General features: G+C 54.8%; 1 protein-coding gene across 1 annotated transcript in view; it reads left to right on the top strand.

The window, feature by feature from the left end:
• The window catches only part of LOC132380592 (contactin-5-like), a 166,904-nt gene that overhangs the window by 32,147 nt on the left and 108,795 nt on the right, over positions 1–25,962 (top strand). The window contains 1 exon segment of the mRNA XM_059949513.1: positions 15,247–15,404. Coding sequence (XP_059805496.1) covers positions 15,350–15,404 — 55 coding nt within the window. The 5' untranslated portion in view covers positions 15,247–15,349.

Raw genomic sequence — 25,962 nt, 5'->3', positions numbered from 1 at the left:
CGCAGGACAGCCTCGAGGTGAAGTCTCCTCGCTTGTTCAGTAGGTGTGTGAGTGTGTGAGTGTGTGGGGAAGTGACGGAGGTGGGCGCAGGACAGCCTCGAGGTGAAGTCTCCTCGCTTGTTCAGTAGGTGTGTGAGTGTGTGGGGAAGTGACGGAGGTGGGCGCAGGACAGCCTCGAGGTGAAGTCTCCTCGCTTGTTCAGTAGGTGTGTGAGTGTGTGGGGAAGTGACGGAGGTGGGCGCAGGACAGCCTCGAGGTGAAGTCTCCTCGCTTGTTCAGTAGGTGTGTGAGTGTGTGGGGAAGTGACGGAGGTGGGCGCAGGACAGCCTCGAGGTGAAGTCTCCTCGCTTGTTCAGTAGGTGTGTGAGTGTGTGGGGAAGTGACGGAGGTGGGCGCAGGACAGCCTCGAGGTGAAGTCTCCTCGCTTGTTCAGTAGGTGTGTGAGTGTGTGAGTGTGTGGGGAAGTGACGGAGGTGGGCGCAGGACAGCCTCGAGGTGAAGTCTCCTCGCTTGTTCAGTAGGTGTGTGAGTGTGTGGGGAAGTGACGGAGGTGGGCGCAGGACAGCCACGAGGTGAAGTCTCCTCGCTTGTTCAGTAGGTGTGTGAGGGTGTGGGGAAGTGACGGAGGTGGGCGCAGGACAGGCTCGAGGTGAAGTCTCCTCGCTTGTTCAGTAGGTGTGTGAGTGTGTGAGTGTGTGGGGAAGTGACGGAGGTGGGCGCAGGACAGCCTCGAGGTGAAGTCTCCTCACTTGTTCAGTAGGTGTGTGAGTGTGTGGGGAAGTGACGGAGGTGGGCGCAGGACAGCCTCAAGGTGAAGTCTCCTCGCTTGTTCAGTAGGTGTGTGAGGGTGTGAGTGTGTGGGGAAGTGACGGAGGTGGGCGCAGGACAGCCTCGAGGTGAAGTCTCCTCGCTTGTTCAGTAGGTGTGTGAGTGTGTGGGGAAGTGACGGAGGTGGGCGCAGGACAGCCTCGAGGTGAAGTCTCCTCGCTTGTTCAGTAGGTGTGTGAGGGTGTGGGGAAGTGACGGAGGTGGGCGCAGGACAGCCTCGAGGTGAAGTCTCCTCGCTTGTTCAGTAGGTGTGTAAGTGTGTGGGGAAGTGAGGGAGGTGGGCGCAGGACAGCCTCGAGGTGAAGTCTCCTCGCTTGTTCAGTAGGTGTGTGAGTGTGTGAGTGTGTGGGGAAGTGACGGAGGTGGGCGCAGGACAGCCTCGAGGTGAAGTCTCCTCGCTTGTTCAGTAGGTGTGTGAGGGTGTGGGGAAGTGACGGAGGTGGACGCAGGACAGCCTCGAGGTGAAGTCTCCTCGCTTGTTCAGTAGGTGTGTGAGTGTGTGAGTGTGTGGGGAAGTGACGGAGGTGGGCGCAGGACAGCCTCGAGGTGAAGTCTCCTCGCTTGTTCAGTAGGTGTGTGAGTGTGTGAGTGTGTGGGGAAGTGACGGAGGTGGGCGCAGGACAGCCTCGAGGTGAAGTCTCCTCGCTTGTTCAGTAGGTGTGTGAGTGTGTGAGTGTGTGGGGAAGTGACGGAGGTGGGCGCAGGACAGCCTCGAGGTGAAGTCTCCTCGCTTGTTCAGTAGGTGTGTGAGTGTGTGGGGAAGTGACGGAGGTGGGCGCAGGACAGCCTCGAGGTGAAGTCTCCTCGCTTGTTCAGTAGGTGTGTGAGGGTGTGGGGAAGTGACGGAGGTGGGCGCAGGACAGCCTCGAGGTGAAGTCTCCTCGCCTGTTCGGTAGGTGTGTGAGTGTGTGGGGAAGTGACGGAGGTGGGCGCAGGACAGCCTCGAGGTGAAGTCTCCTCGCTTGTTCAGTAGGTGTGTGAGGGTGTGAGTGTGTGGGGAAGTGACGGAGGTGGGCGCAGGACAGCCTCGAGGTGAAGTCTCCTCGCTTGTTCAGTAGGTGTGTGAGGGTGTGAGTGTGTGGGGAAGTGACGGAGGTGGGCGCAGGACAGCCTCGAGGTGAAGTCTCCTCGCTTGTTCAGTAGGTGTGTGAGGGTGTGGGGAAGTGACGGAGGTGGGCGCAGGACAGCCTCGAGGTGAAGTCTCCTCGCTTGTTCAGTAGGTGTGTGAGTGTGTGGGGAAGTGACGGAGGTGGGCGCAGGACAGCCTCGAGGTGAAGTCTCCTCGCTTGTTCAGTAGGTGTGTGAGTGTGTGAGTGTGTGGGGAAGTGACGGAGGTGGGCGCAGGACAGCCACGAGGTGAAGTCTCCTCGCTTGTTCAGTAGGTGTGTGAGTGTGTGGGGAAGTGACGGAGGTGGGCGCAGGACAGCCTCGAGGTGAAGTCTCATCGCTTGTTCAGGAGGTGTGTGAGTGTGTGAGTGTGTGGGGAAGTGACGGAGGTGGGCGCAGGACAGCCTCGAGGTGAAGTCCCCTCGCTTGTTCAGTAGGTGTGTGAGTGTGTGGGGAAGTGACGGAGGTGGACACAGGACAGCCTCGAGGTGAAGTCCCCTCGCTTATTCAGTAGGTGTGTGAGTGTGTAAGTGTGTGGGGAAGTGAGGGAGGTGGGCGCAGGACAGCCTCGAGGTGAAGTCTCCTCGCTTGTTCAGTAGGTGTGTGAGTGTGTGGGGAAGTGACGGAGGTGGGCGCAGGACAGCCTCGAGGTGAAGTCTCCTCGCTTGTTCAGTAGGTGTGTGAGGGTGTGAGTGTGTGGGGAAGTGATGGAGGTGGGCGCAGGACAGCCTCGAGGTGAAGTCTCCTCGCTTGTTCAGTAGGTGTGTGAGGGTGTGAGTGTGTGGGGAAGTGACGGAGGTGGGCGCAGGACAGCCTCGAGGTGAAGTCTCCTCGCTTGTTCAGTAGGTGTGTGAGTGTGTGGGGAAGTGACGGAGGTGGGCGCAGGACAGCCTCGAGGTGAAGTCTCCTCGCATGTTCAGTAGGTGTGTGAGTGTGTGAGTGTGTGGGGAAGTGACGGAGGTGGGCGCAGGACAGCCTCGAGGTAAAGTCTCCTCGCTTGTTCAGTAGGTGTGTGAGTGTGTGAGTGTGTGGGGAAGTGACGGAGGTGGGCGCAGGACAGCCTCGAGGTGAAGTCTCCTCGCTTGTTCAGTAGGTGTGTGAGTGTGTGAGTGTGTGGGGAAGTGACGGAGGTGGGCGCAGGACAGCCTCGAGGTGAAGTCTCCTCGCTTGTTCAGTAGGTGTGTGAGTGTGTGAGTGTGTGGGGAAGTGACGGAGGTGGGCGCAGGACAGCCTCGAGGTGAAGTCTCCTCGCTTGTTCAGTAGGTGTGTGAGTGTGTGAGTGTGTGGGGAAGTGACGGAGGTGGGCGCAGGACAGCCTCGAGGTGAAGTCTCCTCGCTTGTTCAGTAGGTGTGTGAGTGTGTGAGTGTGTGGGGAAGTGAGGGAGGTGGGCGCAGGACAGCCTCGAGGTGAAGTCTCCTCGCTTGTTCAGTAGGTGTGTGAGTGTGTGAGTGTGTGGGGAAGTGACGGAGGTGGGCGCAGGACAGCCTCGAGGTGAAGTCTCCTCGCTTGTTCAGTAGGTGTGTGAGTGTGTGAGTGTGTGGGGAAGTGACGGAGGTGGGCGCAGGACAGCCTCGAGGTGAAGTCTCCTCACTTGTTCAGTAGGTGTGTGAGTGTGTGGGGAAGTGACGGAGGTGGGCGCAGGACAGCCTCGAGGTGAAGTCTCCTCGCTTGTTCAGTAGGTGTGTGAGGGTGTGGGGAAGTGACGGAGGTGGACGCAGGACAGCCTCGAGGTGAAGTCTCCTCGCTTGTTCAGTAGGTGTGTGAGGGTGTGAGTGTGTGGGGAAGTGACGGAGGTGGGCGCAGGACAGCCTCGAGGTGAAGTCTCCTCGCTTGTTCAGTAGGTGTGTGAGTGTGTGGGGAAGTGACGGAGGTGGGCGCAGGACAGCCTCGAGGTGAAGTCTCCTCGCTTGTTCAGTAGGTGTGTGAGTGTGTGAGTGTGTGGGGAAGTGACGGAGGTGGGCGCAGGACAGCCTCGAGGTAAAGTCTCCTCGCTTGTTCAGTAGGTGTGTGAGTGTGTGAGTGTGTGGGGAAGTGACGGAGGTGGGCGCAGGACAGCCTCGAGGTAAAGTCTCCTCGCTTGTTCAGTAGGTGTGTGAGTGTGTGAGTGTGTGGGGAAGTGACGGAGGTGGGCGCAGGACAGCCTCGAGGTGAAGTCTCCTCGCTTGTTCAGTAGGTGTGTGAGTGTGTGGGGAAGTGACGGAGGTGGGCGCAGGACAGCCTCGAGGTGAAGTCTCCTCGCTTGTTCAGTAGGTGTGTGAGTGTGTGGGGAAGTGACGGAGGTGGGCGCAGGACAGCCTCGAGGTGAAGTCTCCTCGCTTGTTCAGTAGGTGTGTGAGTGTGTGAGTGTGTGGGGAAGTGACGGAGGTGGGCGCAGGACAGCCTCGAGGTGAAGTCTCCTCGCTTGTTCAGTAGGTGTGTGAGTGTGTGGGGAAGTGACGGAGGTGGGCGCAGGACAGCCTCGAGGTGAAGTCTCCTCGCTTGTTCAGTAGGTGTGTGAGTGTGTGGGGAAGTGACGGAGGTGGGCGCAGGACAGCCTCGAGGTGAAGTCTCCTCGCTTGTTCAGTAGGTGTGTGAGTGTGTGGGGAAGTGACGGAGGTGGGCGCAGGACAGCCTCGAGGTGAAGTCTCCTCGCTTGTTCAGTAGGTGTGTGAGTGTGTGGGGAAGTGACGGAGGTGGGCGCAGGACAGCCTCGAGGTGAAGTCTCCTCGCTTGTTCAGTAGGTGTGTGAGTGTGTGAGTGTGTGGGGAAGTGACGGAGGTGGGCGCAGGACAGCCTCGAGGTGAAGTCTCCTCGCTTGTTCAGTAGGTGTGTGAGTGTGTGGGGAAGTGACGGAGGTGGGCGCAGGACAGCCACGAGGTGAAGTCTCCTCGCTTGTTCAGTAGGTGTGTGAGGGTGTGGGGAAGTGACGGAGGTGGGCGCAGGACAGGCTCGAGGTGAAGTCTCCTCGCTTGTTCAGTAGGTGTGTGAGTGTGTGAGTGTGTGGGGAAGTGACGGAGGTGGGCGCAGGACAGCCTCGAGGTGAAGTCTCCTCACTTGTTCAGTAGGTGTGTGAGTGTGTGGGGAAGTGACGGAGGTGGGCGCAGGACAGCCTCAAGGTGAAGTCTCCTCGCTTGTTCAGTAGGTGTGTGAGGGTGTGAGTGTGTGGGGAAGTGACGGAGGTGGGCGCAGGACAGCCTCGAGGTGAAGTCTCCTCGCTTGTTCAGTAGGTGTGTGAGTGTGTGGGGAAGTGACGGAGGTGGGCGCAGGACAGCCTCGAGGTGAAGTCTCCTCGCTTGTTCAGTAGGTGTGTGAGGGTGTGGGGAAGTGACGGAGGTGGGCGCAGGACAGCCTCGAGGTGAAGTCTCCTCGCTTGTTCAGTAGGTGTGTAAGTGTGTGGGGAAGTGAGGGAGGTGGGCGCAGGACAGCCTCGAGGTGAAGTCTCCTCGCTTGTTCAGTAGGTGTGTGAGTGTGTGAGTGTGTGGGGAAGTGACGGAGGTGGGCGCAGGACAGCCTCGAGGTGAAGTCTCCTCGCTTGTTCAGTAGGTGTGTGAGGGTGTGGGGAAGTGACGGAGGTGGACGCAGGACAGCCTCGAGGTGAAGTCTCCTCGCTTGTTCAGTAGGTGTGTGAGTGTGTGAGTGTGTGGGGAAGTGACGGAGGTGGGCGCAGGACAGCCTCGAGGTAAATTCTCCTCGCTTGTTCAGTAGGTGTGTGAGTGTGTGAGTGTGTGGGGAAGTGACGGAGGTGGGCGCAGGACAGCCTCGAGGTGAAGTCTCCTCGCTTGTTCAGTAGGTGTGTGAGTGTGTGAGTGTGTGGGGAAGTGACGGAGGTGGGCGCAGGACAGCCTCGAGGTGAAGTCTCCTCGCTTGTTCAGTAGGTGTGTGAGTGTGTGAGTGTGTGGGGAAGTGACGGAGGTGGGCGCAGGACAGCCTCGAGGTGAAGTCTCCTCGCTTGTTCAGTAGGTGTGTGAGTGTGTGGGGAAGTGACGGAGGTGGGCGCAGGACAGCCTCGAGGTGAAGTCTCCTCGCTTGTTCAGTAGGTGTGTGAGGGTGTGGGGAAGTGACGGAGGTGGGCGCAGGACAGCCTCGAGGTGAAGTCTCCTCGCCTGTTCGGTAGGTGTGTGAGTGTGTGGGGAAGTGACGGAGGTGGGCGCAGGACAGCCTCGAGGTGAAGTCTCCTCGCTTGTTCAGTAGGTGTGTGAGGGTGTGAGTGTGTGGGGAAGTGACGGAGGTGGGCGCAGGACAGCCTCGAGGTGAAGTCTCCTCGCTTGTTCAGTAGGTGTGTGAGTGTGTGGGGAAGTGACGGAGGTGGGCGCAGGACAGCCTCGAGGTGAAGTCTCCTCGCTTGTTCAGTAGGTGTGTGAGGGTGTGGGGAAGTGACGGAGGTGGGCGCAGGACAGCCTCGAGGTGAAGTCTCCTCGCTTGTTCAGTAGGTGTGTGAGTGTGTGGGGAAGTGACGGAGGTGGGCGCAGGACAGCCTCGAGGTGAAGTCTCCTCGCTTGTTCAGTAGGTGTGTGAGTGTGTGAGTGTGTGGGGAAGTGACGGAGGTGGGCGCAGGACAGCCTCGAGGTGAAGTCTCCTCGCTTGTTCAGTAGGTGTGTGAGTGTGTGGGGAAGTGACGGAGGTGGGCGCAGGACAGCCTCGAGGTGAAGTCTCATCGCTTGTTCAGGAGGTGTGTGAGTGTGTGCGTGTGTGGGGAAGTGACGGAGGTGGGCGCAGGACAGCCTCGAGGTGAAGTCCCCTCGCTTGTTCAGTAGGTGTGTGAGTGTGTGGGGAAGTGACGGAGGTGGACACAGGACAGCCTCGAGGTGAAGTCCCCTCGCTTATTCAGTAGGTGTGTGAGTGTGTAAGTGTGTGGGGAAGTGAGGGAGGTGGGCGCAGGACAGCCTCGAGGTGAAGTCTCCTCGCTTGTTCAGTAGGTGTGTGAGTGTGTGGGGAAGTGACGGAGGTGGGCGCAGGACAGCCTCGAGGTGAAGTCTCCTCGCTTGTTCAGTAGGTGTGTGAGGGTGTGAGTGTGTGGGGAAGTGACGGAGGTGGGCGCAGGACAGCCTCGAGGTGAAGTCTCCTCGCTTGTTCAGTAGGTGTGTGAGGGTGTGAGTGTGTGGGGAAGTGACGGAGGTGGGCGCAGGACAGCCTCGAGGTGAAGTCTCCTCGCTTGTTCAGTAGGTGTGTGAGTGTGTGGGGAAGTGACGGAGGTGGGCGCAGGACAGCCTCGAGGTGAAGTCTCCTCGCTTGTTCAGTAGGTGTGTGAGTGTGTGAGTGTGTGGGGAAGTGACGGAGGTGGGCGCAGGACAGCCTCGAGGTAAAGTCTCCTCGCTTGTTCAGTAGGTGTGTGAGTGTGTGAGTGTGTGGGGAAGTGACGGAGGTGGGCGCAGGACAGCCTCGAGGTAAAGTCTCCTCGCTTGTTCAGTAGGTGTGTGAGTGTGTGAGTGTGTGGGGAAGTGACGGAGGTGGGCGCAGGACAGCCTCGAGGTGAAGTCTCCTCGCTTGTTCAGTAGGTGTGTGAGTGTGTGAGTGTGTGGGGAAGTGACGGAGGTGGGCGCAGGACAGCCTCGAGGTGAAGTCTCCTCGCTTGTTCAGTAGGTGTGTGAGTGTGTGAGTGTGTGGGGAAGTGACGGAGGTGGGCGCAGGACAGCCTCGAGGTGAAGTCTCCTCACTTGTTCAGTAGGTGTGTGAGTGTGTGGGGAAGTGACGGAGGTGGGCGCAGGACAGCCTCGAGGTGAAGTCTCCTCGCTTGTTCAGTAGGTGTGTGAGGGTGTGAGTGTGTGGGGAAGTGACGGAGGTGGGCGCAGGACAGCCTCGAGGTGAAGTCTCCTTGCTTGTTCAGTAGGTGTGTGAGTGTGTGGGGAAGTGACGGAGGTGGGCGCAGGACATACTCGAGGTGAAGTCTCCTCGCTTGTTCAGTAGGTGAGTGAGTGTGTGGGGAAGTGACGGAGGTGGGCGCAGGACAGCCTCGAGGTGAAGTCTCCTCGCTTGTTCAGTAGGTGTGTGAGTGTGTGAGTGTGTGGGGAAGTGACGGAGGTGGGCGCAGGACAGCCTCGAGGTGAAGTCTCCTCGCTTGTTCAGTAGGTGTGTGAGGGTGTGGGGAAGTGACGGAGGTGGGCGCAGGACAGCCTCGAGGTGAAGTCTCCTCGCTTGTTCAGTAGGTGTGTGAGTGTGTGGGGAAGTGACGGAGCTGAGCGCAGGACAGCCTCGAGGTGAAGTCTCCTCGCTTGTTCAGTAGATGTGTGAGTGTGTGGGGAAGTGACGCAGGTGGGCGCAGGACAGCCTCGAGATGAAGTCTCCTCGCTTGTTCAGTAGGTGTGTGAGGGTGTGGTGAAGTGACGGAGGTGGGCGCAGGATAGCCTCGAGGTGAAGTCTCCTCGCTTGTTCAGTAGGTGTGTGAGTGTGTGGGGAAGTGACGGAGGTGGGCGCTGGACAGCCTCGAGGTGAAGTCTCCTCGCTTGTTCAGTAGGTGTGTGAGTGTGTGGGGAAGTGACGGAGGTGGGCGCAGGATAGCCTCGAGGTGAAGTCTCCTCGCTTGTTCAGTAGGTGTGTGAGTGTGTGGGGAAGTGACGGAGGTGGGCGCTGGACAGCCTCGAGGTGAAGTCTCCTCGCTTGTTCAGTAGGTGTGTGAGTGTGTGGGGAAGTGACGGAGGTGGGCGCAGGATAGCCTCGAGGTGAAGTCTCCTCGCTTGTTCAGTAGGTGTGTGAGTGTGTGGGGAAGTGACGGAGGTGGGCGCAGGACAGCCTCGAGGTGAAGTCTCCTCGCTTGTTCAGTAGGTGTGTGAGTGTGTGAGTGTGTGGGGAAGTGACGGAGGTGGGCGCAGGACAGCCTCGAGGTAAAGTCTCCTCGCTTGTTCAGTAGGTGTGTGAGTGTGTGAGTGTGTGGGGAAGTGACGGAGGTGGGCGCAGGACAGCCTCGAGGTGAAGTCTCCTCGCTTGTTCAGTAGGTGTGTGAGGGTGTGAGCGTGTGGGGAAGTGACGGAGGTGGGCGCTGGACAGCCTCGAGGTGAAGTCTCCTCGCTTGTTCAGTAGGTGTGTGAGTGTGTGGGGAAGTGACGGAGGTGGGCGCAGGACAGCCTCGAGGTGAAGTCTCCTCGCTTGTTCAGTAGGTGTGTGAGGGTGTGGGGAAGTGACGGAGGTGGGCGCAGCACAGCCTCGAGGTGAAGTCTCCTCGCTTGTTCAGTAGGTGTGTGAGTGTGTGAGTGTGTGGGGAAGTGACGGAGGTGGGCGCAGGACAGCCTCGAGGTGAAGACTCCTCGCTTGTTCAGTAGGTGTGTGAGTGTGTGGGGAAGTGACGGAGGTGGGCGCAGGACAGCCTCGAGGTGAAGTCTCCTCGCTTGTTCAGTAGGTGTGTGAGGGTGTGGGGAAGTGACGGAGGTGGGCGCAGGACAGCCTCGAGGTGAAGTCTCCTCGCTTGTTCAGTAGGTGTGTGAGTGTGTGGGGAAGTGACGGAGGTGGGCGCAGGACAGCCTCGAGGTGAAGTCTCCTCGCTTGTTCAGTAGGTGTGTGAGGGTGTGGGGAAGTGACGGAGGTGGGCGCAGGACAGCCTCGAGGTGAAGTCTCCTCGCTTGTTCAGTAGGTGTGTGAGGGTGTGGGGAAGTGACGGAGGTGGGCGCAGGACAGCCTCGAGGTGAAGTCTCCTCGCTTGTTCAGTAGGTGTGTGAGTGTGTGAGTGTGTGGGGAAGTGACGGAGGTGGGCGCAGGACAGCCTCAAGGTGAAGTCTCCTCACTTGTTCAGTAGGTGTGTGAGTGTGTGGGGAAGTGACGGAGGTGGGCGCAGGACAGCCTCGAGGTGAAGTCTCCTCGCTTGTTCAGTAGGTGTGTGAGGGTGTGAGTGTGTGGGGAAGTGACGGAGGTGGGCGCAGGACAGCCTCGAGGTGAAGTCTCCTCGCTTGTTCAGTAGGTGTGTGAGTGTGTGGGGAAGTGACGGAGGTGGGCGCAGGACAGCCTCGAGGTGAAGTCTCCTCGCTTGTTCAGTAGGTGTGTGAGGGTGTGGGGAAGTGACGGAGGTGGGCGCAGGACAGCCTCGAGGTGAAGTCTCCTCGCTTGTTCAGTAGGTGTGTGAGGGTGTGGGGAAGTGACGGAGGTGGGCGCAGCACAGCCTCGAGGTGAAGTCTCCTCGCTTGTTCAGTAGGTGTGTGAGTGTGTGAGTGTGTGGGGAAGTGACGGAGGTGGGCGCAGGACAGCCTCGAGGTGAAGTCTCCTCGCTTGTTCAGTAGGTGTGTGAGTGTGTGGGGAAGTGACGGAGGTGGGCGCAGGACAGCCTCGAGGTGAAGTCTCCTCGCTTGTTCAGTAGGTGTGTGAGGGTGTGGGGAAGTGACGGAGGTGGGCGCAGGACAGCCTCGAGGTGAAGTCTCCTCGCTTGTTCAATAGGTGTGTGAGTGTGTGGGGAAGTGACGGAGGTGGGCGCAGGACAGCCTCGAGGTGAAGTCTCCTCGCTTGTTCAGTAGGTGTGTGAGGGTGTGGGGAAGTGACGGAGGTGGGCGCAGGACAGCCTCGAGGTGAAGTCTCCTCGCTTGTTCAGTAGGTGTGTGAGGGTGTGGGGAAGTGACGGAGGTGGGCGCAGGACAGCCTCGAGGTGAAGTCTCCTCGCTTGTTCAGTAGGTGTGTGAGTGTGTGAGTGTGTGGGGAAGTGACGGAGGTGGGCGCAGGACAGCCTCGAGGTGAAGTCTCCTCACTTGTTCAGTAGGTGTGTGAGTGTGTGGGGAAGTGACGGAGGTGGGCGCAGGACAGCCTCGAGGTGAAGTCTCCTCGCTTGTTCAGTAGGTGTGTGAGGGTGTGAGTGTGTGGGGAAGTGACGGAGGTGGGCGCAGGACAGCCTCGAGGTGAAGTCTCCTCGCTTGTTCAGTAGGTGTGTGAGTGTGTGGGGAAGTGACGGAGGTGGGCGCAGGACAGCCTCGAGGTGAAGTCTCCTCGCTTGTTCAGTAGGTGTGTGAGGGTGTGGGGAAGTGACGGAGGTGGGCGCAGGACAGCCTCGAGGTGAAGTCTCCTCGCTTGTTCAGTAGGTGTGTGAGTGTGTGGGGAAGTGACGGAGGTGAGCGCAGGACAGCCTCGAGGTGAAGTCTCCTCGCTTGTTCAGTAGGGGTGTGAGTGTGTGGGGAAGTGACGGAGGTGGGCGCAGGACAGCCTCGAGGTGAAGTCTCCTCGCTTGTTCAGTAGGTGTGTGAGGGTGTGGGGAAGTGACGGAGGTGGGCGCAGGACAGCCTCGAGGTGAAGTCTCCTCGCTTGTTCAGTAGGTGTATGAGTGTGTGGGGAAGTGACGGAGGTGGGCGCAGGACAGCCTCGAGGTGAAGTCTCCTCGCTTGTTCAGTAGGTGTGTGAGTGTGTGGGGAAGTGACGGAGGTGGGCGCAGGACAGCCTCGAGGTGAAGTCTGCTCGCTTGTTCAGTAGGTGTGTGAGGGTGTGGGGAAGTGACGGAGGTGGGCGCAGGACAGCCTCGAGGTGAAGTCTCCTCGCTTGTTCAGTAGGCGTGTGAGTGTGTGGGGAAGTGACGGAGGTGAGCGCAGGACAGCCTCGAGGTGAAGTCTCCTCGCTTGTTCAGTAGGTGTGTGAGTGTGTGAGTGTGTGGGGAAGTGACGGAGGTGGGCGCAGGACAGCCTCGAGGTGAAGTCTCCTCGCTTGTTCAGTAGGTCTGTGAGTGTGTGGGGAAGTGACGGAGGTGGGCGCAGGACAGCCTCGAGGTGAAGTCTCCTCGCTTGTTCAGTAGGTGTGTGAGTGTGTGAGTGTGTGGGGAAGTGACGGAGGTGGGCGCAGGACAGCCTCGAGGTGAAGTCTCCTCGCTTGTTCAGTAGGTGTGTGAGGGTGTGGGGAAGTGACGGAGGTGGGCGCAGGACAGCCTCGAGGTGAAGTCTCCTCGCTTGTTCAGTAGGTGAGTGAGTGTGTGGGGAAGTGACGGAGGTGGGCGCAGGACAGCCTCGAGGTGAAGTCTCCTCGCTTGTTCAGTAGGTGTGTGAGGGTGTGAGTGTGTGGGGAAGTGACGGAGGTGGGCGCAGGACAGCCTCGAGGTGAAGTCTCCTCGCTTGTTCAGTAGGTGTGTGAGGGTGTGAGTGTGTGGGGAAGTGACAGAGGTGGGCGCAGGACAGCCTCGAGGTGAAGTCTCCTCGCTTGTTCAGTAGGTGTGTGAGTGTGTGGGGAAGTGACGGAGGTGGGCGCAGGACAGCCTCGAGGTGAAGTCTCCTCGCTTGTTCAGTAGGTGTGTGAGTGTGTGAGTGTGTGGGGAAGTGACGGAGGTGGGCACAGGACAGCCTCGAGGTGAAGTCTCCTCGCTTGTTCAGTAGGTGTGTGAGTGTGTGGGGAAGTGACGGAGGTGGGCGCAGGACAGCCTCGAGGTGAAGTCTCCTCGCTTGTTCAGTAGTTGTGTGAGTGTGTGGGGAAGTGACGGAGGTGGGCGCAGGACAGCCTCGAGGAGAAGTCTCCTCGCTTGTTCAGTAGGTGTGTGAGTGTGTGGGGAAGTGACGGAGGTGGGCGCAGGACAGCCTCGAGGTGAAGTCTCCTCGCTTGTTCAGTAGGTGTGTGAGTGTGTGGGGAAGTGACGGAGGTGGGCGCAGGACAGCCTCGAGGTGAAGTCTCCTCGCTTGTTCAGTAGGTGTGTGAGTGTGTGGGGAAGTGACGGAGGTGGGCGCAGGACAGCCTCGAGGTGAAGTCTCCTCGCTTGTTCAGTAGGTGTGTGAGTGTGTGGGGAAGTGACGGAGGTGGGCGCAGGACAGCCTCGAGGTGAAGTCTCCTCGCTTGTTCAGTAGGTCTGTGAGTGTGTGGGGAAGTGACGGAGGTGGGCGCAGGACAGCCTCGAGGTGAAGTCTCCTCGCTTGTTCAGTAGGTGTGTGAGTGTGTGGGGAAGTGACGGAGGTGGGCGCAGGACAGCCTCGAGGTGAAGTCTCCTCGCTTGTTCAGTAGCTGTGTGAGGGTGTGGGGAAGTGACGGAGGTGGGCGCAGGACAGCCTCGAGGTGAAGTCTCCTCGCTTGTTCAGTAGGTGTGTGAGTGTGTGGGGAAGTGACGGAGGTGGGCGCAGGACAGCCTCGAGGTGAAGTCTCCTCGCTTGTTCAGTAGGTGTGTGAGGGTGTGAGTGTGTGGGGAAGTGACGGAGGTGGGCGCAGGACAGCCTCGAGGTGAAGTCTCCTCGCTTGTTCAGTAGGTGTGTGAGGGTGTGAGTGTGTGGGGAAGTGACGGAGGTGGGCGCAGGACAGCCTCGAGGTGAAGTCTCCTCGCTTGTTCAGTAGGTGTGTGAGTGTGTGGGGAAGTGACGGAGGTGGGCGCAGGACAGCCTCGAAGTGAAGTCTCCTCGCTTGTTCAGTAGGTGTGTGAGTGTGTGAGTGTGTGGGGAAGTGACGGAGGTGGGCACAGGACAGCCTCGAGGTGAAGTCTCCTCGCTTGTTCAGTAGGTGTGTGAGTGTGTGGGGAAGTGACGGAGGTGGGCGCAGGACAGCCTCGAGGTGAAGTCTCCTCGCTTGTTCAGTAGTTGTGTGAGTGTGTGGGGAAGTGACGGAGGTGGGCGCAGGACAGCCTCGAGGAGAAGTCTCCTCGCTTGTTCAGTAGGTGTGTGAGTGTGTGGGGAAGTGACGGAGGTGGGCGCAGGACAGCCTCGAGGTGAAGTCTCCTCGCTTGTTCAGTAGGTGTGTGAGTGTGTGGGGAAGTGACGGAGGTGGGCGCAGGACAGCCTCGAGGTGAAGTCTCCTCGCTTGTTCAGTAGGTGTGTGAGTGTGTGGGGAAGTGACGGAGGTGGGCGCAGGACAGCCTCGAGGTGAAGTCTCCTCGCTTGTTCAGTAGGTGTGTGAGTGTGTGGGGAAGTGACGGAGGTGGGCGCAGGACAGCCTCGAGGTGAAGTCTCCTCGCTTGTTCAGTAGGTCTGTGAGTTTGTGGGGAAGTGACGGAGGTGGGCGCAGGACAGCCTCGAGGTGAAGTCTCCTCGCTTGTTCAGTAGGTGTGTGAGTGTGTGGGGAAGTGACGGAGGTGGGCGCAGGACAGCCTCGAGGTGAAGTCTCCTCGCTTGTTCAGTAGCTGTGTGAGGGTGTGGGGAAGTGACGGAGGTGGGCGCAGGACAGCCTCGAGGTGAAGTCTCCTCGCTTGTTCAGTAGGTGTGTGAGTGTGTGGGGAAGTGACGGAGGTGGGCGCAGGACAGCCTCGAGGTGAAGTCTCCTCGCTTGTTCAGTAGGTGTGTGAGGGTGTGAGTGTGTGGGGAAGTGACGGAGGTGGGCGCAGGACAGCCTCGAGGTGAAGTCTCCTCGCTTGTTCAGTAGGTGTGTGAGGGTGTGAGTGTGTGGGGAAGTGACGGAGGTGGGCGCAGGACAGCCTCGAGGTGAAGTCTCCTCGCTTGTTCAGTAGGTGTGTGAGTGTGTGAGTGTGTGGGGAAGTGACGGAGGTGGGCACAGGACAGCCTCGAGGTGAAGTCTCCTCGCTTGTTCAGTAGGTGTGTGAGTGTGTGGGGAAGTGACGGAGGTGGGCGCAGGACAGCCTCGAAGTGAAGTCTCCTCGCTTGTTCAGTAGGTGTGTGAGTGTGTGAGTGTGTGGGGAAGTGACGGAGGTGGGCACAGGACAGCCTCGAGGTGAAGTCTCCTCGCTTGTTCAGTAGGTGTGTGAGTGTGTGGGGAAGTGACGGAGGTGGGCGCAGGACAGCCTCGAGGTGAAGTCTCCTCGCTTGTTCAGTAGGTGTGTGAGTGTGTGGGGAAATGACGGAGGTGGGCGCAGGACAGCCTCGAGGTGAAGTCTCCTCGCTTGTTCAGTAGGTGTGTGAGTGTGTGGGGAAGTGACGGAGGTGGGCGCAGGACAGCCTCGAGGTGAAGTCTCCTCGCTTGTTCAGTAGGTGTGTGAGTGTGTGGGGAAGTGACGGAGGTGGGTGCAGGACAGCCTCGAGGTGAAGTCTCCTTGCTTGTTCAGTAGGTGTGTGAGTGTGTGTGGGGAAGTGACGGAGGTGGGCGCAGGACAGCCTCGAGGTGAACTCTCCTCGCTTGTTCAGTAGGTGTGTGAGTGTGTGGGGAATTGACGGAGGTGGGCGCAGGACTGCCTCGAGGTGAAGTCTCCTCGCTTGTTCAGTAGGTGTGTGAGTGTGTGGGGAAGTGACGGAGGTGGGCGCAGGACAGCCTCGAGGTGAAGTCTCCTCGCTTGTTCAGTAGGTGTGTGAGTGTGTGGGGAAGTGACGGAGGTGGGCGCAGGACAGCCTCGAGGTGAAGTCTCCTCGATTGTTCAGTAGGTGTGTGAGTGTGTGGGGAAGTGACGGAGGTGGGCGCAGGACAGCCTCGAGGTGAAGTCTCCTCGCTTGTTCAGTGACCTTTGCCAGCAACAAGAGTGCTGAGACAGTTAGCTGTATAGTATCCTGACATTTTCTCACTCTCTCTCACTCTCTGTCTCCACAAAGGGACCATCAACACTGCCACAGCTGGTGAAAGCCCTCGGCCCTCAGCCCGAACTCCAGCAGCCAGACGGTTGAAGAGCAGAACGAGCCCGGGAAACCAGCAAGCATGGCGACATCATGGAAACTCCTCCTGCTGATGTCTGTCACTTCCATCCTCACAGGTAGATCACAGGGTCAGACACAGTGAATCCCCCTCCACACCGTCCCATCACACACTGCCGGGGTCAGACACAGAGTGAATCTCCCTCCACACCGTCCCATCACACACTCCCAGGGTCAGACACAGAGTGAATCTCCCTCCACACCGTCCCATTACACACTCCTGGGATCAGGCACAGAGTGAATCTCCCTCCACACCGTCCCATCACACACTCCCGGGGTCAGACACAGAGTGAATCTCCCTCCACACCATCCCATCACACCCTCCCAGGGTCAGACAGAGTGAATCTCCCTCCACACCATCCCATCACACACTCCCAGGGTCAGACACAGTGAATCTCCCTCCACACCGTCCCATCACTCACTCCCGGGGTCAGACATAGAGTGAAGCTCCGTCCACACCGTCCCATCACACACTCCCGGGGTCAGACACAGTGAATCTCCCTCCACACCATCCCATCACACACTCCCGGAGTCAGACACAGAGTGAAGCTCCCTCCACACCGTCCCATCACACACTCCCGGGGTCAGACACAGAGTGAACCTCCCTCCACACTGTCCCATCACACACTTCCGGGGTCAGACACACAGTGAAACTCCCTCCACACCATCCCATCACACACTCCCGGGGTCAGACACAGTGTGAAGCTCCCTCCACACCGTCCTATCACACCCCCGGGGTCAGACACAGAGTGAAGCTTCCTCCACACCATCACATCACACACTCCCGGAGTCAGACAGAGTGAAGCTCTCTCCACACCGTCCCATCACACACTCCCGGGGTCAGATAGAGAGTGATGAGGATGTCCTAGTCAACTTGCTCCTGGGGCTGGCGAAATCCGCCATCCGTGGGTCTTGGAAACGGGTGGCGGGAGGATCTCCCCGGGCAGACTGCCTGGCAATGTTTAGGGGGTATGTTCGTGCCCGGGTAACTATTGAAAAGTAACACGCGCAGTCCACAACGGCCTTGGAGGAGTTTCGAGACCGTTGGGCTCCGCGGGGTGTAAATGCCATCGTCGATAGGGATGGCAACATTCTGCTGTAATGTCTATTGTCTATTTGTAGTGCAGTAATTGTGTTTGCCACTGTTTTGTATATATTGTATAGCACCGAAATTTGTAATAAAGGATTTTGTAATAAAAAAAAAAGGGGTCAGACACAGAGTGAATCTCCCTCCACACCGTCCCATCACACACTCCCGGGGTCAGACACAGATTGAATCTCCCTCCACACCGTCCCATCACACTCTCCCGGGGTCAGACACAGTGAATCTCCCTCCACACCATCTCATCACACTCTCCCGGGGTCAGACACAGTGAAACTCCCTCCACACCGTCCCATCACACACTCCCGGGGTCAGACACAGAGTGAAACTCCCTCCACACCGTCCCATCACACACTCCCGGGGTCAGACACAGAGTGAAACTCTCTCCACACCGTCTCATCACACACTCCCGGGGTCAGACACAGAGTGTAGCTCCCTCCACACCGTACCATCTCACACTCCCGGGGTCAGACACAGAGTGAAACTCCCTCCACACTGTCCCATCACACACTCCCGGGGTCTGACACAGAGTGAATCTCCCTCCACACCGTCCCATCTCACACTCCCGGGGTCAGACACACAGTGAATCTCCCTCCACACCGTCCCATCACACACTCCCGGGGTCAGACACAGAGTGAAGCTCCCTCCACACTGTCCCATCACACACTCCCAGGGTCAGACACAGAGTGAAACTCACTCCACACCGTCCCATCACACACTCCCGGGGTCAGACACAGAGTGAATCTCCCTCCACACCGTCCCATCACACACTCCCGGGGTCAGACACAGAGTGAATCTCCCTCCACACCGTCCCATCACACACTCCCGGGGTCAGACACAGAGTGAATCTCCCTCCACACCGACCCATCACACACTCCCGGGGTCAGACACAGAGTGAATCTCCCTCCACACCATCTCATCACACTCTCCCGGGGTCAGACACAGTGAATCTCCCTCCACACCGTCCCATCACACACTCCCAGGGTCAGACACAGAGTGAATCTCCCTCCACACCGTACCATCTCACACTCCCGGGGTCAGACACAGAGTGAAACTCCCTCCACACTGTCCCATCACACACTCCCGGGGTCAGACACAGAGTGAATCTCCCTCCACACCGTCCCATCTCACACTCCCGGGGTCAGACACACAGTGAATCTCCCTCCACACCGTCCCATCACACACTCCCGGGGTCAGACACAGAGTGAAGCTCCCTCCACACCGTCCCATCACACACTCCCAGGGTCAGACACAGAGTGAAACTCACTCCACACCGTCCCATCACACACTCCTGGGGTCAGACACAGAGTGAATCTCCCTCCACTCCGTCCCATCACACACTCCTGGGGTCAGACACAGAGTGAATCTCCCTCCACACCGTCCCATCACACACTCCTGGGGTCAGACACAGAGTGAATCTCCCTCCACACCGTCCCATCACACACTCCCGGGGTCAGACAGAGAGTGAAACTCCCTCCACACCGTCCCATCACACACTCCCGGGGTCAGACAGAGAGTGAAGCTCCCTCCACACCGTCCCATCACACACTCCCAGGGTCAGACACAGAGTGAATCTCCCTCCACACCGTCCCATCACACACTCCCGGGGTCAGACACAGAGTGAATCTCCCTCCACACCGTCCTATCAAACACTCCCGGGGTCAGACACAGAGTGAATCTCCCTCCACACCGTCCCATCACACACTCCCGGGGTCAGACACAGAGTGAATCTCCCTCCACACCATCCAATCACACATTCCCGGGGTCAGACACAGAGTGAAGCTCCCTCCACACCGTCCCATCACACACTCCCAGGGTCAGACACAGAGTGAATCTCCCTCCACACCGTCCCATCACACACTCCCGCGGTCAGAGACTGAATCTCCCTCCAGACCGTCCCATCACACACTCCCGGGGTCAGACACAGAGTGAATCTCCCTCCACACCGTCCCATCACACGCCCCCAGGGTCAGACACAGAGTGAAGCTCCCTCCACATCGTCCCATCACACACTCCCAAGTTCAGACACAGAATGGAGCTCCCTCTACACTGTGTTTGTATATGTCTGTGTGGTGGAGCCTGTATGGTTGCGTATGTACTGTATGTGTCTGATTGTGTAGGAATGAACATATCGATGCAGGTATAAAGAAAACAAGACAGCGACTATATTTCATTAAGAGTTTGAGGAGATTTTGTTGGTCAACTTTAAACACCTGAAAACTTCAATAGATGTGCCACGGAGAGCATTCCGACTGGCCGTATCAGTGTCTCGTATGGGGGAGGGTAGCTATTGCACAGGACTGAATGAAGCTACAGAAAGTTGTAAAATTCGTCAGCTCCCCCTTGGGTACCAGGCTCCATAGTAACCAAGACAACTTCAGGGAGTGGTGCCTCAGAAAGGCAATGTCTATTATTATTGTCCCCGTCACCCAGAACATGCCATATTCACATTGTCACCATCAGGGAGGAGGTACAGGAGCCTGAAGAGACACAGTCAGTGATTCAGGATCAGCTTCTGCCTCTCTGCCATCCGATTTCTGACTGGTCATTGAACCCATGAACACTACCTCACTACTTGTTTTTGTTTTTATATTATTTCTGTCTTTGCTCTATTTTTAATTTAACTGTATAACACACAGATATATGCTTTTACTTTTTATTTTTCCCCCTCTATTATCATGTATTGCAATGTTCAGCTGTCATTAAGTTGACAAATTTCGCGACATGCCGTATGCTGGTGATATTAAACCTGATTCTGATTCTGAGAGTGCAAATTTGTCCTTGTGTTGCAGATGTGTACGCTCTAGACTGTGTGTTTTTGGGTGACGTGCTGTGCGTTTGTGTGTGTGTGTGTGTGTGTGTGTGTGAGACTTTGTGTGTGTGTGTCTGTCAACGTAAATGACTCTGTCACTCTGTGTGTGTACGCGTGCGTGTCTCTGTCAGAATTTGTGTGTGTGTGTGTCAATGTAAATGACTGTCACTGTGTGTGTGTGTATGTGTCTGTGATATTTTGTGTATGTGAGTGATATTTCGTGTGTCAATGTAAATGACTGTCACTCTGTGTGTGTGTATGTGTCTCTGTGATATTTTGTGTGTGTGATATTTCGTGTGTGTGTCAATGTAAATGACTCTGTTGCTGTGTGTCTCTGTGATACTTCGTGTGAGTGTGTGTCAATGTAAATGACTGTGTGTGTGTGTGTGTGTATATGTCCATGACACTTCGTGTGATTGTATGTGTCAGTGTAAATCACTGTCACTCTGTGTGTGTGTGTGTGAGTGTGATATTTCATATGTGTGTGTCAATGTAAATGACTGTCACTGTATGTGTATGTGTCTCTGTGATATTTTGTGTGTGTGTGTGATATTTCGTGTGAGTGTGATATTTCGTGTGAGTGTGTCAATGTAAATGACTGTCACTGTGTGTGTGTATGTGTCTGTGATATTTTGTGTGTGTGTGTGATATTTTGTGTGAGTGTGTGTCAATGTAAATGACTGTCACTGTATGTGTATGTGTCTCTGTGATATTTTGTGTGTGTGTGATATTTTGTGTGAGTGTGTGTCAATGTAAATGACTGTCACTGTGTGTGTGTATGTGTCTCTGTGATATTTTGTGTGTGTGTGTCAATGTAAATGACTGTTACTCTGTGTGTGTATGTGTGTTTGTGTGTGTGTGTCTCTGTGATACTTTGTGTGTGTGTCAATGTAAATGACTGTCACTCTGTGAGTGTGTATGTCTCTGTGATACTTTGTGTGTGTGTGTCAATGTAAATGACTGTCACTGTGTGTGTGTCTCTGTGATACTGTGTGTGTGTGTGTCAATGTAAATGACTGTCACTGTGTGTGTGTTTCTGTGATACTTTGTGTGTGTGTCAATGTAAATGACTGTCACTCTGTGTGTGTGTGTGTGTCTCTGTGATACTTAGTCTGTGTGTGTGTGTGTCAATGTAAATGACTGTCACTGTGTGTGAGTGTTTCTGTGATACTTTGTGTGTGTGTCAATGTAAATGACTGTGTGTGTGTGTGTCTCTGTGATACTTCGTCTGTGTGTGTGTTTGTCAATGTAAATGACTGTCACTGTATGTGTATGTGTCTCTGTGATATTTTGTGTGTGTGTGTGTGATATTTCGTGTGAGTGTGTCAATGTAAATGACTGTCACTGTGTGTGTGTATGTGTCTGTGATATTTTGTGTGTGTGTGTGATATTTCGTGTGAGTGTGTCAATGTAAATGACTGTCACTGTATGTGTGTGTGTCTCTGTGATATTTTGTGTGTGTGTGTGATATTTTGTGTGAGTGTGTGTCAATGTAAATGACTGTCACTGTGTGTGTGTATGTGTCTCTGTGATATTTTGTGTGTGTGTGTCAATGTAAATGACTGTTACTCTGTGTGTGTATGTGTGTTTGTGTGTGTGTGTCTCTGTGATACTTTGTGTGTGTGTCAATGTAAATGACTGTCACTCTGTGTGTGTGTATGTCTCTGTGATACTTTGTGTGTGTGTGTCAATGTAAATGACTGTCACTGTGTGTGTGTGACTCTGTGATACTGTGTGTGTGTGTGTGTCAATGTAAATGACTGTCACTGTGTGTGTGTTTCTGTGATACTTTGTGTGTGTGTCAATGTAAATGACTGTCACTCTGTGTGTGTGTGTGTGTCTCTGTGATACTTAGTCTGTGTGTGTGTTTGTCAATGTAAATGACTGTCACTCTGTGTGTGTGTGTCTCTGTGATACTTAGTCTCTGTGTGTGTGTGTCAATGTAAATGACTGTCACTGTGTGTGAGTGTTTCTGTGATACTTTGTGTGTGTGTCAATGTAAATGACTGTCACTGTGTGTGAGTGTTTCTGTGATACTTTGTGTGTGTGTGTGTCTCTCTGTGATACTTCGTCTGTGTGTGTGTTTGTCAATGTAAATGACTGTCACTCTGTGTGTGTGTGTGTTGGTATTCACTCTTGACCTTCAGCCCCGGCACCACTGGGTGTCAGGACCCGACCCCTTCTCCCCCGTCGGGACAGTCTGCCAGGGGAATACTCTGTCTGTGATATCAACCCCTTTGACCTTGAGAACCGGTGTGTTTGAAACGAGCAGACGCGTGACTGATCCTTTCCATCCTCCCTTCGCCTGCACCAGGGTGGCTGATCCTGTTTCCGCAAGACCATTAAACATAGGAGCAGATTTAGGCCATTTGGCCCATTGAGTGTTTTCCGCCTTTCTGTCACGGCTGAAGGAACCCATTCTCCTGCTTTCTCCCCGTAAACTTTGACACCCTGACTTACCAAGAACCTATCACCCTCTGCCTCAATACACCCAAGGACCTGGCCTCCACAGCCACCTGTGGCAATGAATTCCACAGATTCACCTCCCTCTGGCTGGAGAAATTCCTCCTTGTCTAAGGCAGTGCTCTCTGGGGCCTAGAATCCCTCACGATAGGAAACACCCTCTGCATGTCCACTCTATCTCGGCCTTTCAAAATTTGGTAGGTTTTAATGAGATTGCTCCTCACACCAGAGGCTATCTGGTGAAGTTTGTCCCCGTTACACTGGAGACACGGTGCCGGCCAGGGAGAAGGCTGTGTGTGAGCTCAGGAGCGTCAGAGAGTGAAGCTGCCAGGGCCTGTGTGATCTCTGTGTTAGGGGCCTTTTTGAGACATCACTTTTGACGATGTCCTCGATGGCAGGAGGCTCATGCCCGTGAAGGAGTTTACAACCCGCTGGAGCTTTTCCCGATCGTATGGAGTGTCCCCTCCTTACCAGACAGTGATGGGAACCAGTCAGAATGCTCTCCCTCCGCAGGAGTCTTTGGTGACAAACCAAATCTGAGTCTCCCAATGACAACTTCAGGGAATAAGTGAGGGTCAGGTAGTGAAAAACCTCACTAACTCACAGAACTTTACAGCACAACACAGGCCTTTCGGCCCACTATGACCTTTTAACCTACATATGGGCTTGGAGGGGGATGAAATTGTTGGTACAGTTATTGGCCGTGTTGGAGAGTGGGTGAAATTACCAGGGTGTGTACTCAGTCTGAATGTTACAGTGTGGGGTGAAATTACCAGGGTATGAGGTCAGGCTGAATGTTAGGGCACAGGGTGAAATTACCAGGGTATGAGGTCAGGCTGAATGTTAGGGCAATGGGGTGAAATTACCAGGGTATGAGGTCAGGCTGAATGTTAGGGCACAGGGGGAAATTACCAGGGTATGAGGTCAGGCTGAATGTTAGGGCAATGGAGTGAAATTACCAGGGTATGAGGTCAGGCTGAATGTTAGGGCACAAGGGGAAATTACCAGGGTATAAGGTCAGGCTGAATGTTAGGGCACAGGGGGAAATTACCAGGGTATGAGGTCAGGCTGAATGTTAGGGCACAGGGTGAAATTACCAGGGTATGAGGTCAGGCTGAATGTTCGGCCACAGGGGGAAATTACCAGGATATGAGGTCAGGCTGAATGTTAGGGCACAGGGTGAAATTACCAGGGTATGAGGTCAGGCTGAATGTTAGGGCACAGGGTGAAATTACCAGGGTATGAGGTCAGGCTGAATGTTAGGGCACAGGGTGAAATTACCAGGGTATGAGGTCAGGCTGAATAGACAATAGACAATAGGTGCAGAAGTAGACCATTCGGCCCCTCGAGCCTGCACCGCCATTCTGAGATCATGGCTGATCATTCATTATCAATACCCAGTCCCTGCCTTGACCCCATATCCCTTGATTCCCCTATCCATCAGATATCTATCCAGCTCCTTCTTGAAAGCATCCAGAGAATTGGCCTCCACCGTCTTCCGAGGCAGTGCATTCCACACCTCCACAACTCTCTGGGAGAAGAAGCTCTTCCTCAACTCTGTTTTAAATAACTGACCTCTTATTCTCAATCCATGCCCTCTGGTACTGGACTCTCCCAACATCTGGAACATATTTCCTGCCTCAATCCTATCAAATCCTTTAATTATCTTAAACGTTTCAATCAGATCCCATCTCAATCTCCTCAATTCCAGCGTGTACAAGCCCAATCTCTCCAATCTCTCTGCGTAAGACAGCCCTGCCATCCCAGGAATCAACCTAGTGAATCTATGCTGCACTTCCTCAATTGCCAGAATGTCCTTCCTTAAACCTGGAGACCAAAACTGTACACAATATTCCAGGTGTGGTCTCACCAGGGCCCTGTACAAATGCAAAAGGACATCCTTGCTCTTGTACTCAATTCCCCTTGTAACAAAGGCCAGCATTCCATTTGCCCTCTTCACTGCCTGTTGCACTTGCTCAATCACCTTCATTGACTGATGAACTAGGACTCCTAGGTCTCTTTGCAGTTCTCCCTTACCTAACTCTACACCGTTCAGACAATACTCTGCCCTCATGTTCCTGCTTCCAAAGTGGATAACTTCACATTTATTCACATTGAATGACATCTGCCAAGTATCTGCCCACTCACCCAGCCTATCCAAGTCTCCCTGTATTCTCCTAACGTCCTCTTCGCATGTCACACTGCCACCCAGTTTAGTATCGTCAGCAAACTTGCTGATATAGTTTTCAATGCCCTCATCTAAATCGTTGACATAAATCGTAAAGAGCTGTGGTCCCAATACAGAGCCCTGTGGTACCCCACTAGTCACCTCCAGCCAGTCAGAGAAACACCCATTCACTGCTACCCTTTGCTTTCTATCCATGTTGAAACCCTGCCCCCAATGCCATGAGCTCTGATTTTACTCACCAATCTCCTATGTGGCACCTTATCGAATGCCTTCTGAAAATCTGGATACACAACATCCACTGGCTTACCCTCGTCTAACATCCTTGTTACACCCTCAAAAAACTCCAACAGATTAGTCAAGCATGATTTGCCCTTGGTAAATCCATGCTGGCTCGGCCTAATCCTATTACTGCCATCAAGATATGCCACTATTTCATCCTTAATAATGGACTCAAGCATTTTCCCCATAGTTCTCCGTTTTCTCCTTCCCTCCCTTCTTGAAAAGTGGGATAACATTAGCCACTCTCCAATCTTCAGGAACTGATCCTGAATCTAAGGAACATTGGAAAATGATTACCAATGCATCCGCAATTTCCTGAGCCACCTCCTTTAGAACCCTCGGATGCAGACCATCCGGACCCGGGGATTTATTAGCCTTCAGTCCTACCAGTCTACTCATCACAGTTTTGTTCCTAATGTCAATCTGTCTCAATTCCTCTGATATCTTATGACCCTGGCCCATCCATACATCTGGGAGATTGCTTGTGTCCTCCCTGGTAAAGACAGATCTAAAGTACGCATTAAATTCTGTTGCCATTTCCCTGTTTCCCATAACAATTTCTCCCAATTCATTCTTCAAGGGGCCAACATTGTTCTTAACTATCTTCTTTCTCTTCACATAGCTAAAAAAGCTTTTGCTGTCCCCTTTTATATTCCTGGCTAGACTGAGCTCATACCTGATTTTTTTCTCTCCGTATTGCTTTTTTAGTTAAGATCTGCTGTTCCTTAAAACTTTCCCAATCATCTGTATTCCCACTCATCTTAGCCCTGTCATACTTCTTTTTCTTTAATGCTATACAATCTCTGACTTCCTTTGTCAACCACTGTGGCCCCTTCCCCCTCTTTGAATCCTTCCTTCTCATTGGAATGAACTGCTTTTGCATCTTTTGTATTATCCCCAAGAATATCTGCCACTGCTGATCCACTGTCTTTCCTGCCAGGGCATCCGCCCATTTAACTTTGGCCAGCTCTTCCCTCATGGCACCGTAGTCTCCTTTATTTAATTGCAACACTGACACCTCTGATCTGCCCTTATCCCTCTCAAATTGTAGATAAAAACTTATCATGTTATGATCACTACTTCCTAATGGCTCCTTTACTTCAAGATCACTTATCAATTCCTGTTCATTACACATCACCAAGTCCAAAATAGCCACGTTCCTGGTTGGCTCAAGCACAAGCTGTTCCAAAAATACATCCCTTAGACACTCCACAAACTCCCTATCCTGGGGTCCAGCACCTACCTGATTCTCCCAGTTCACCTGCATGTTGAAATCTCCCATAACGACTGCATTACCTTTAGCACATGCCAATGTTAACTCCCTAATCAACTTGTACCCAATATCCACGCTACTGTTTGGGGGCCTGTACACAACACCCATTAGGGTCTTTTTACCCTTACTGTTCCTCAGCTCAATCCACACAGACTCTACTTCCCCTGTTCCCAAGTCACCTCTTGCTAAGGACTGAATCTCATTCTTCACCAACAGGGCCACCCCACCCCCTCTTCCCATATTTCTGTCTCTACGATAGCACGTATACCCTGGTACACTCAATTCCCAGGCCTGATCCCCTTGCAGCCATGTCTCCGTTATCCCAACAACATCGTAGTTCCCCATTTTCATCTGAGCTTCAAGCTCATCTGTCTTATTTCTGACACTACGCGCATTCAAGTATAGAATTCTTAGCCCATTCCTCCTCTCTTTGCTTAAAACACTGTCTATTGTACCTAACCCAGCTCCTTGAACTTCCGTCGGGCTAATTGCACCTTGAA

This window comes from Hypanus sabinus, chromosome 24, assembly GCF_030144855.1.
Source record: "Hypanus sabinus isolate sHypSab1 chromosome 24, sHypSab1.hap1, whole genome shotgun sequence".
In the NCBI taxonomy this organism is placed as follows: domain Eukaryota; kingdom Metazoa; phylum Chordata; class Chondrichthyes; order Myliobatiformes; family Dasyatidae; genus Hypanus; species Hypanus sabinus.
The sequence above is the reverse complement of the archived record's forward strand: the minus strand, read 5'-3'. Positions and strand labels throughout refer to the sequence as shown.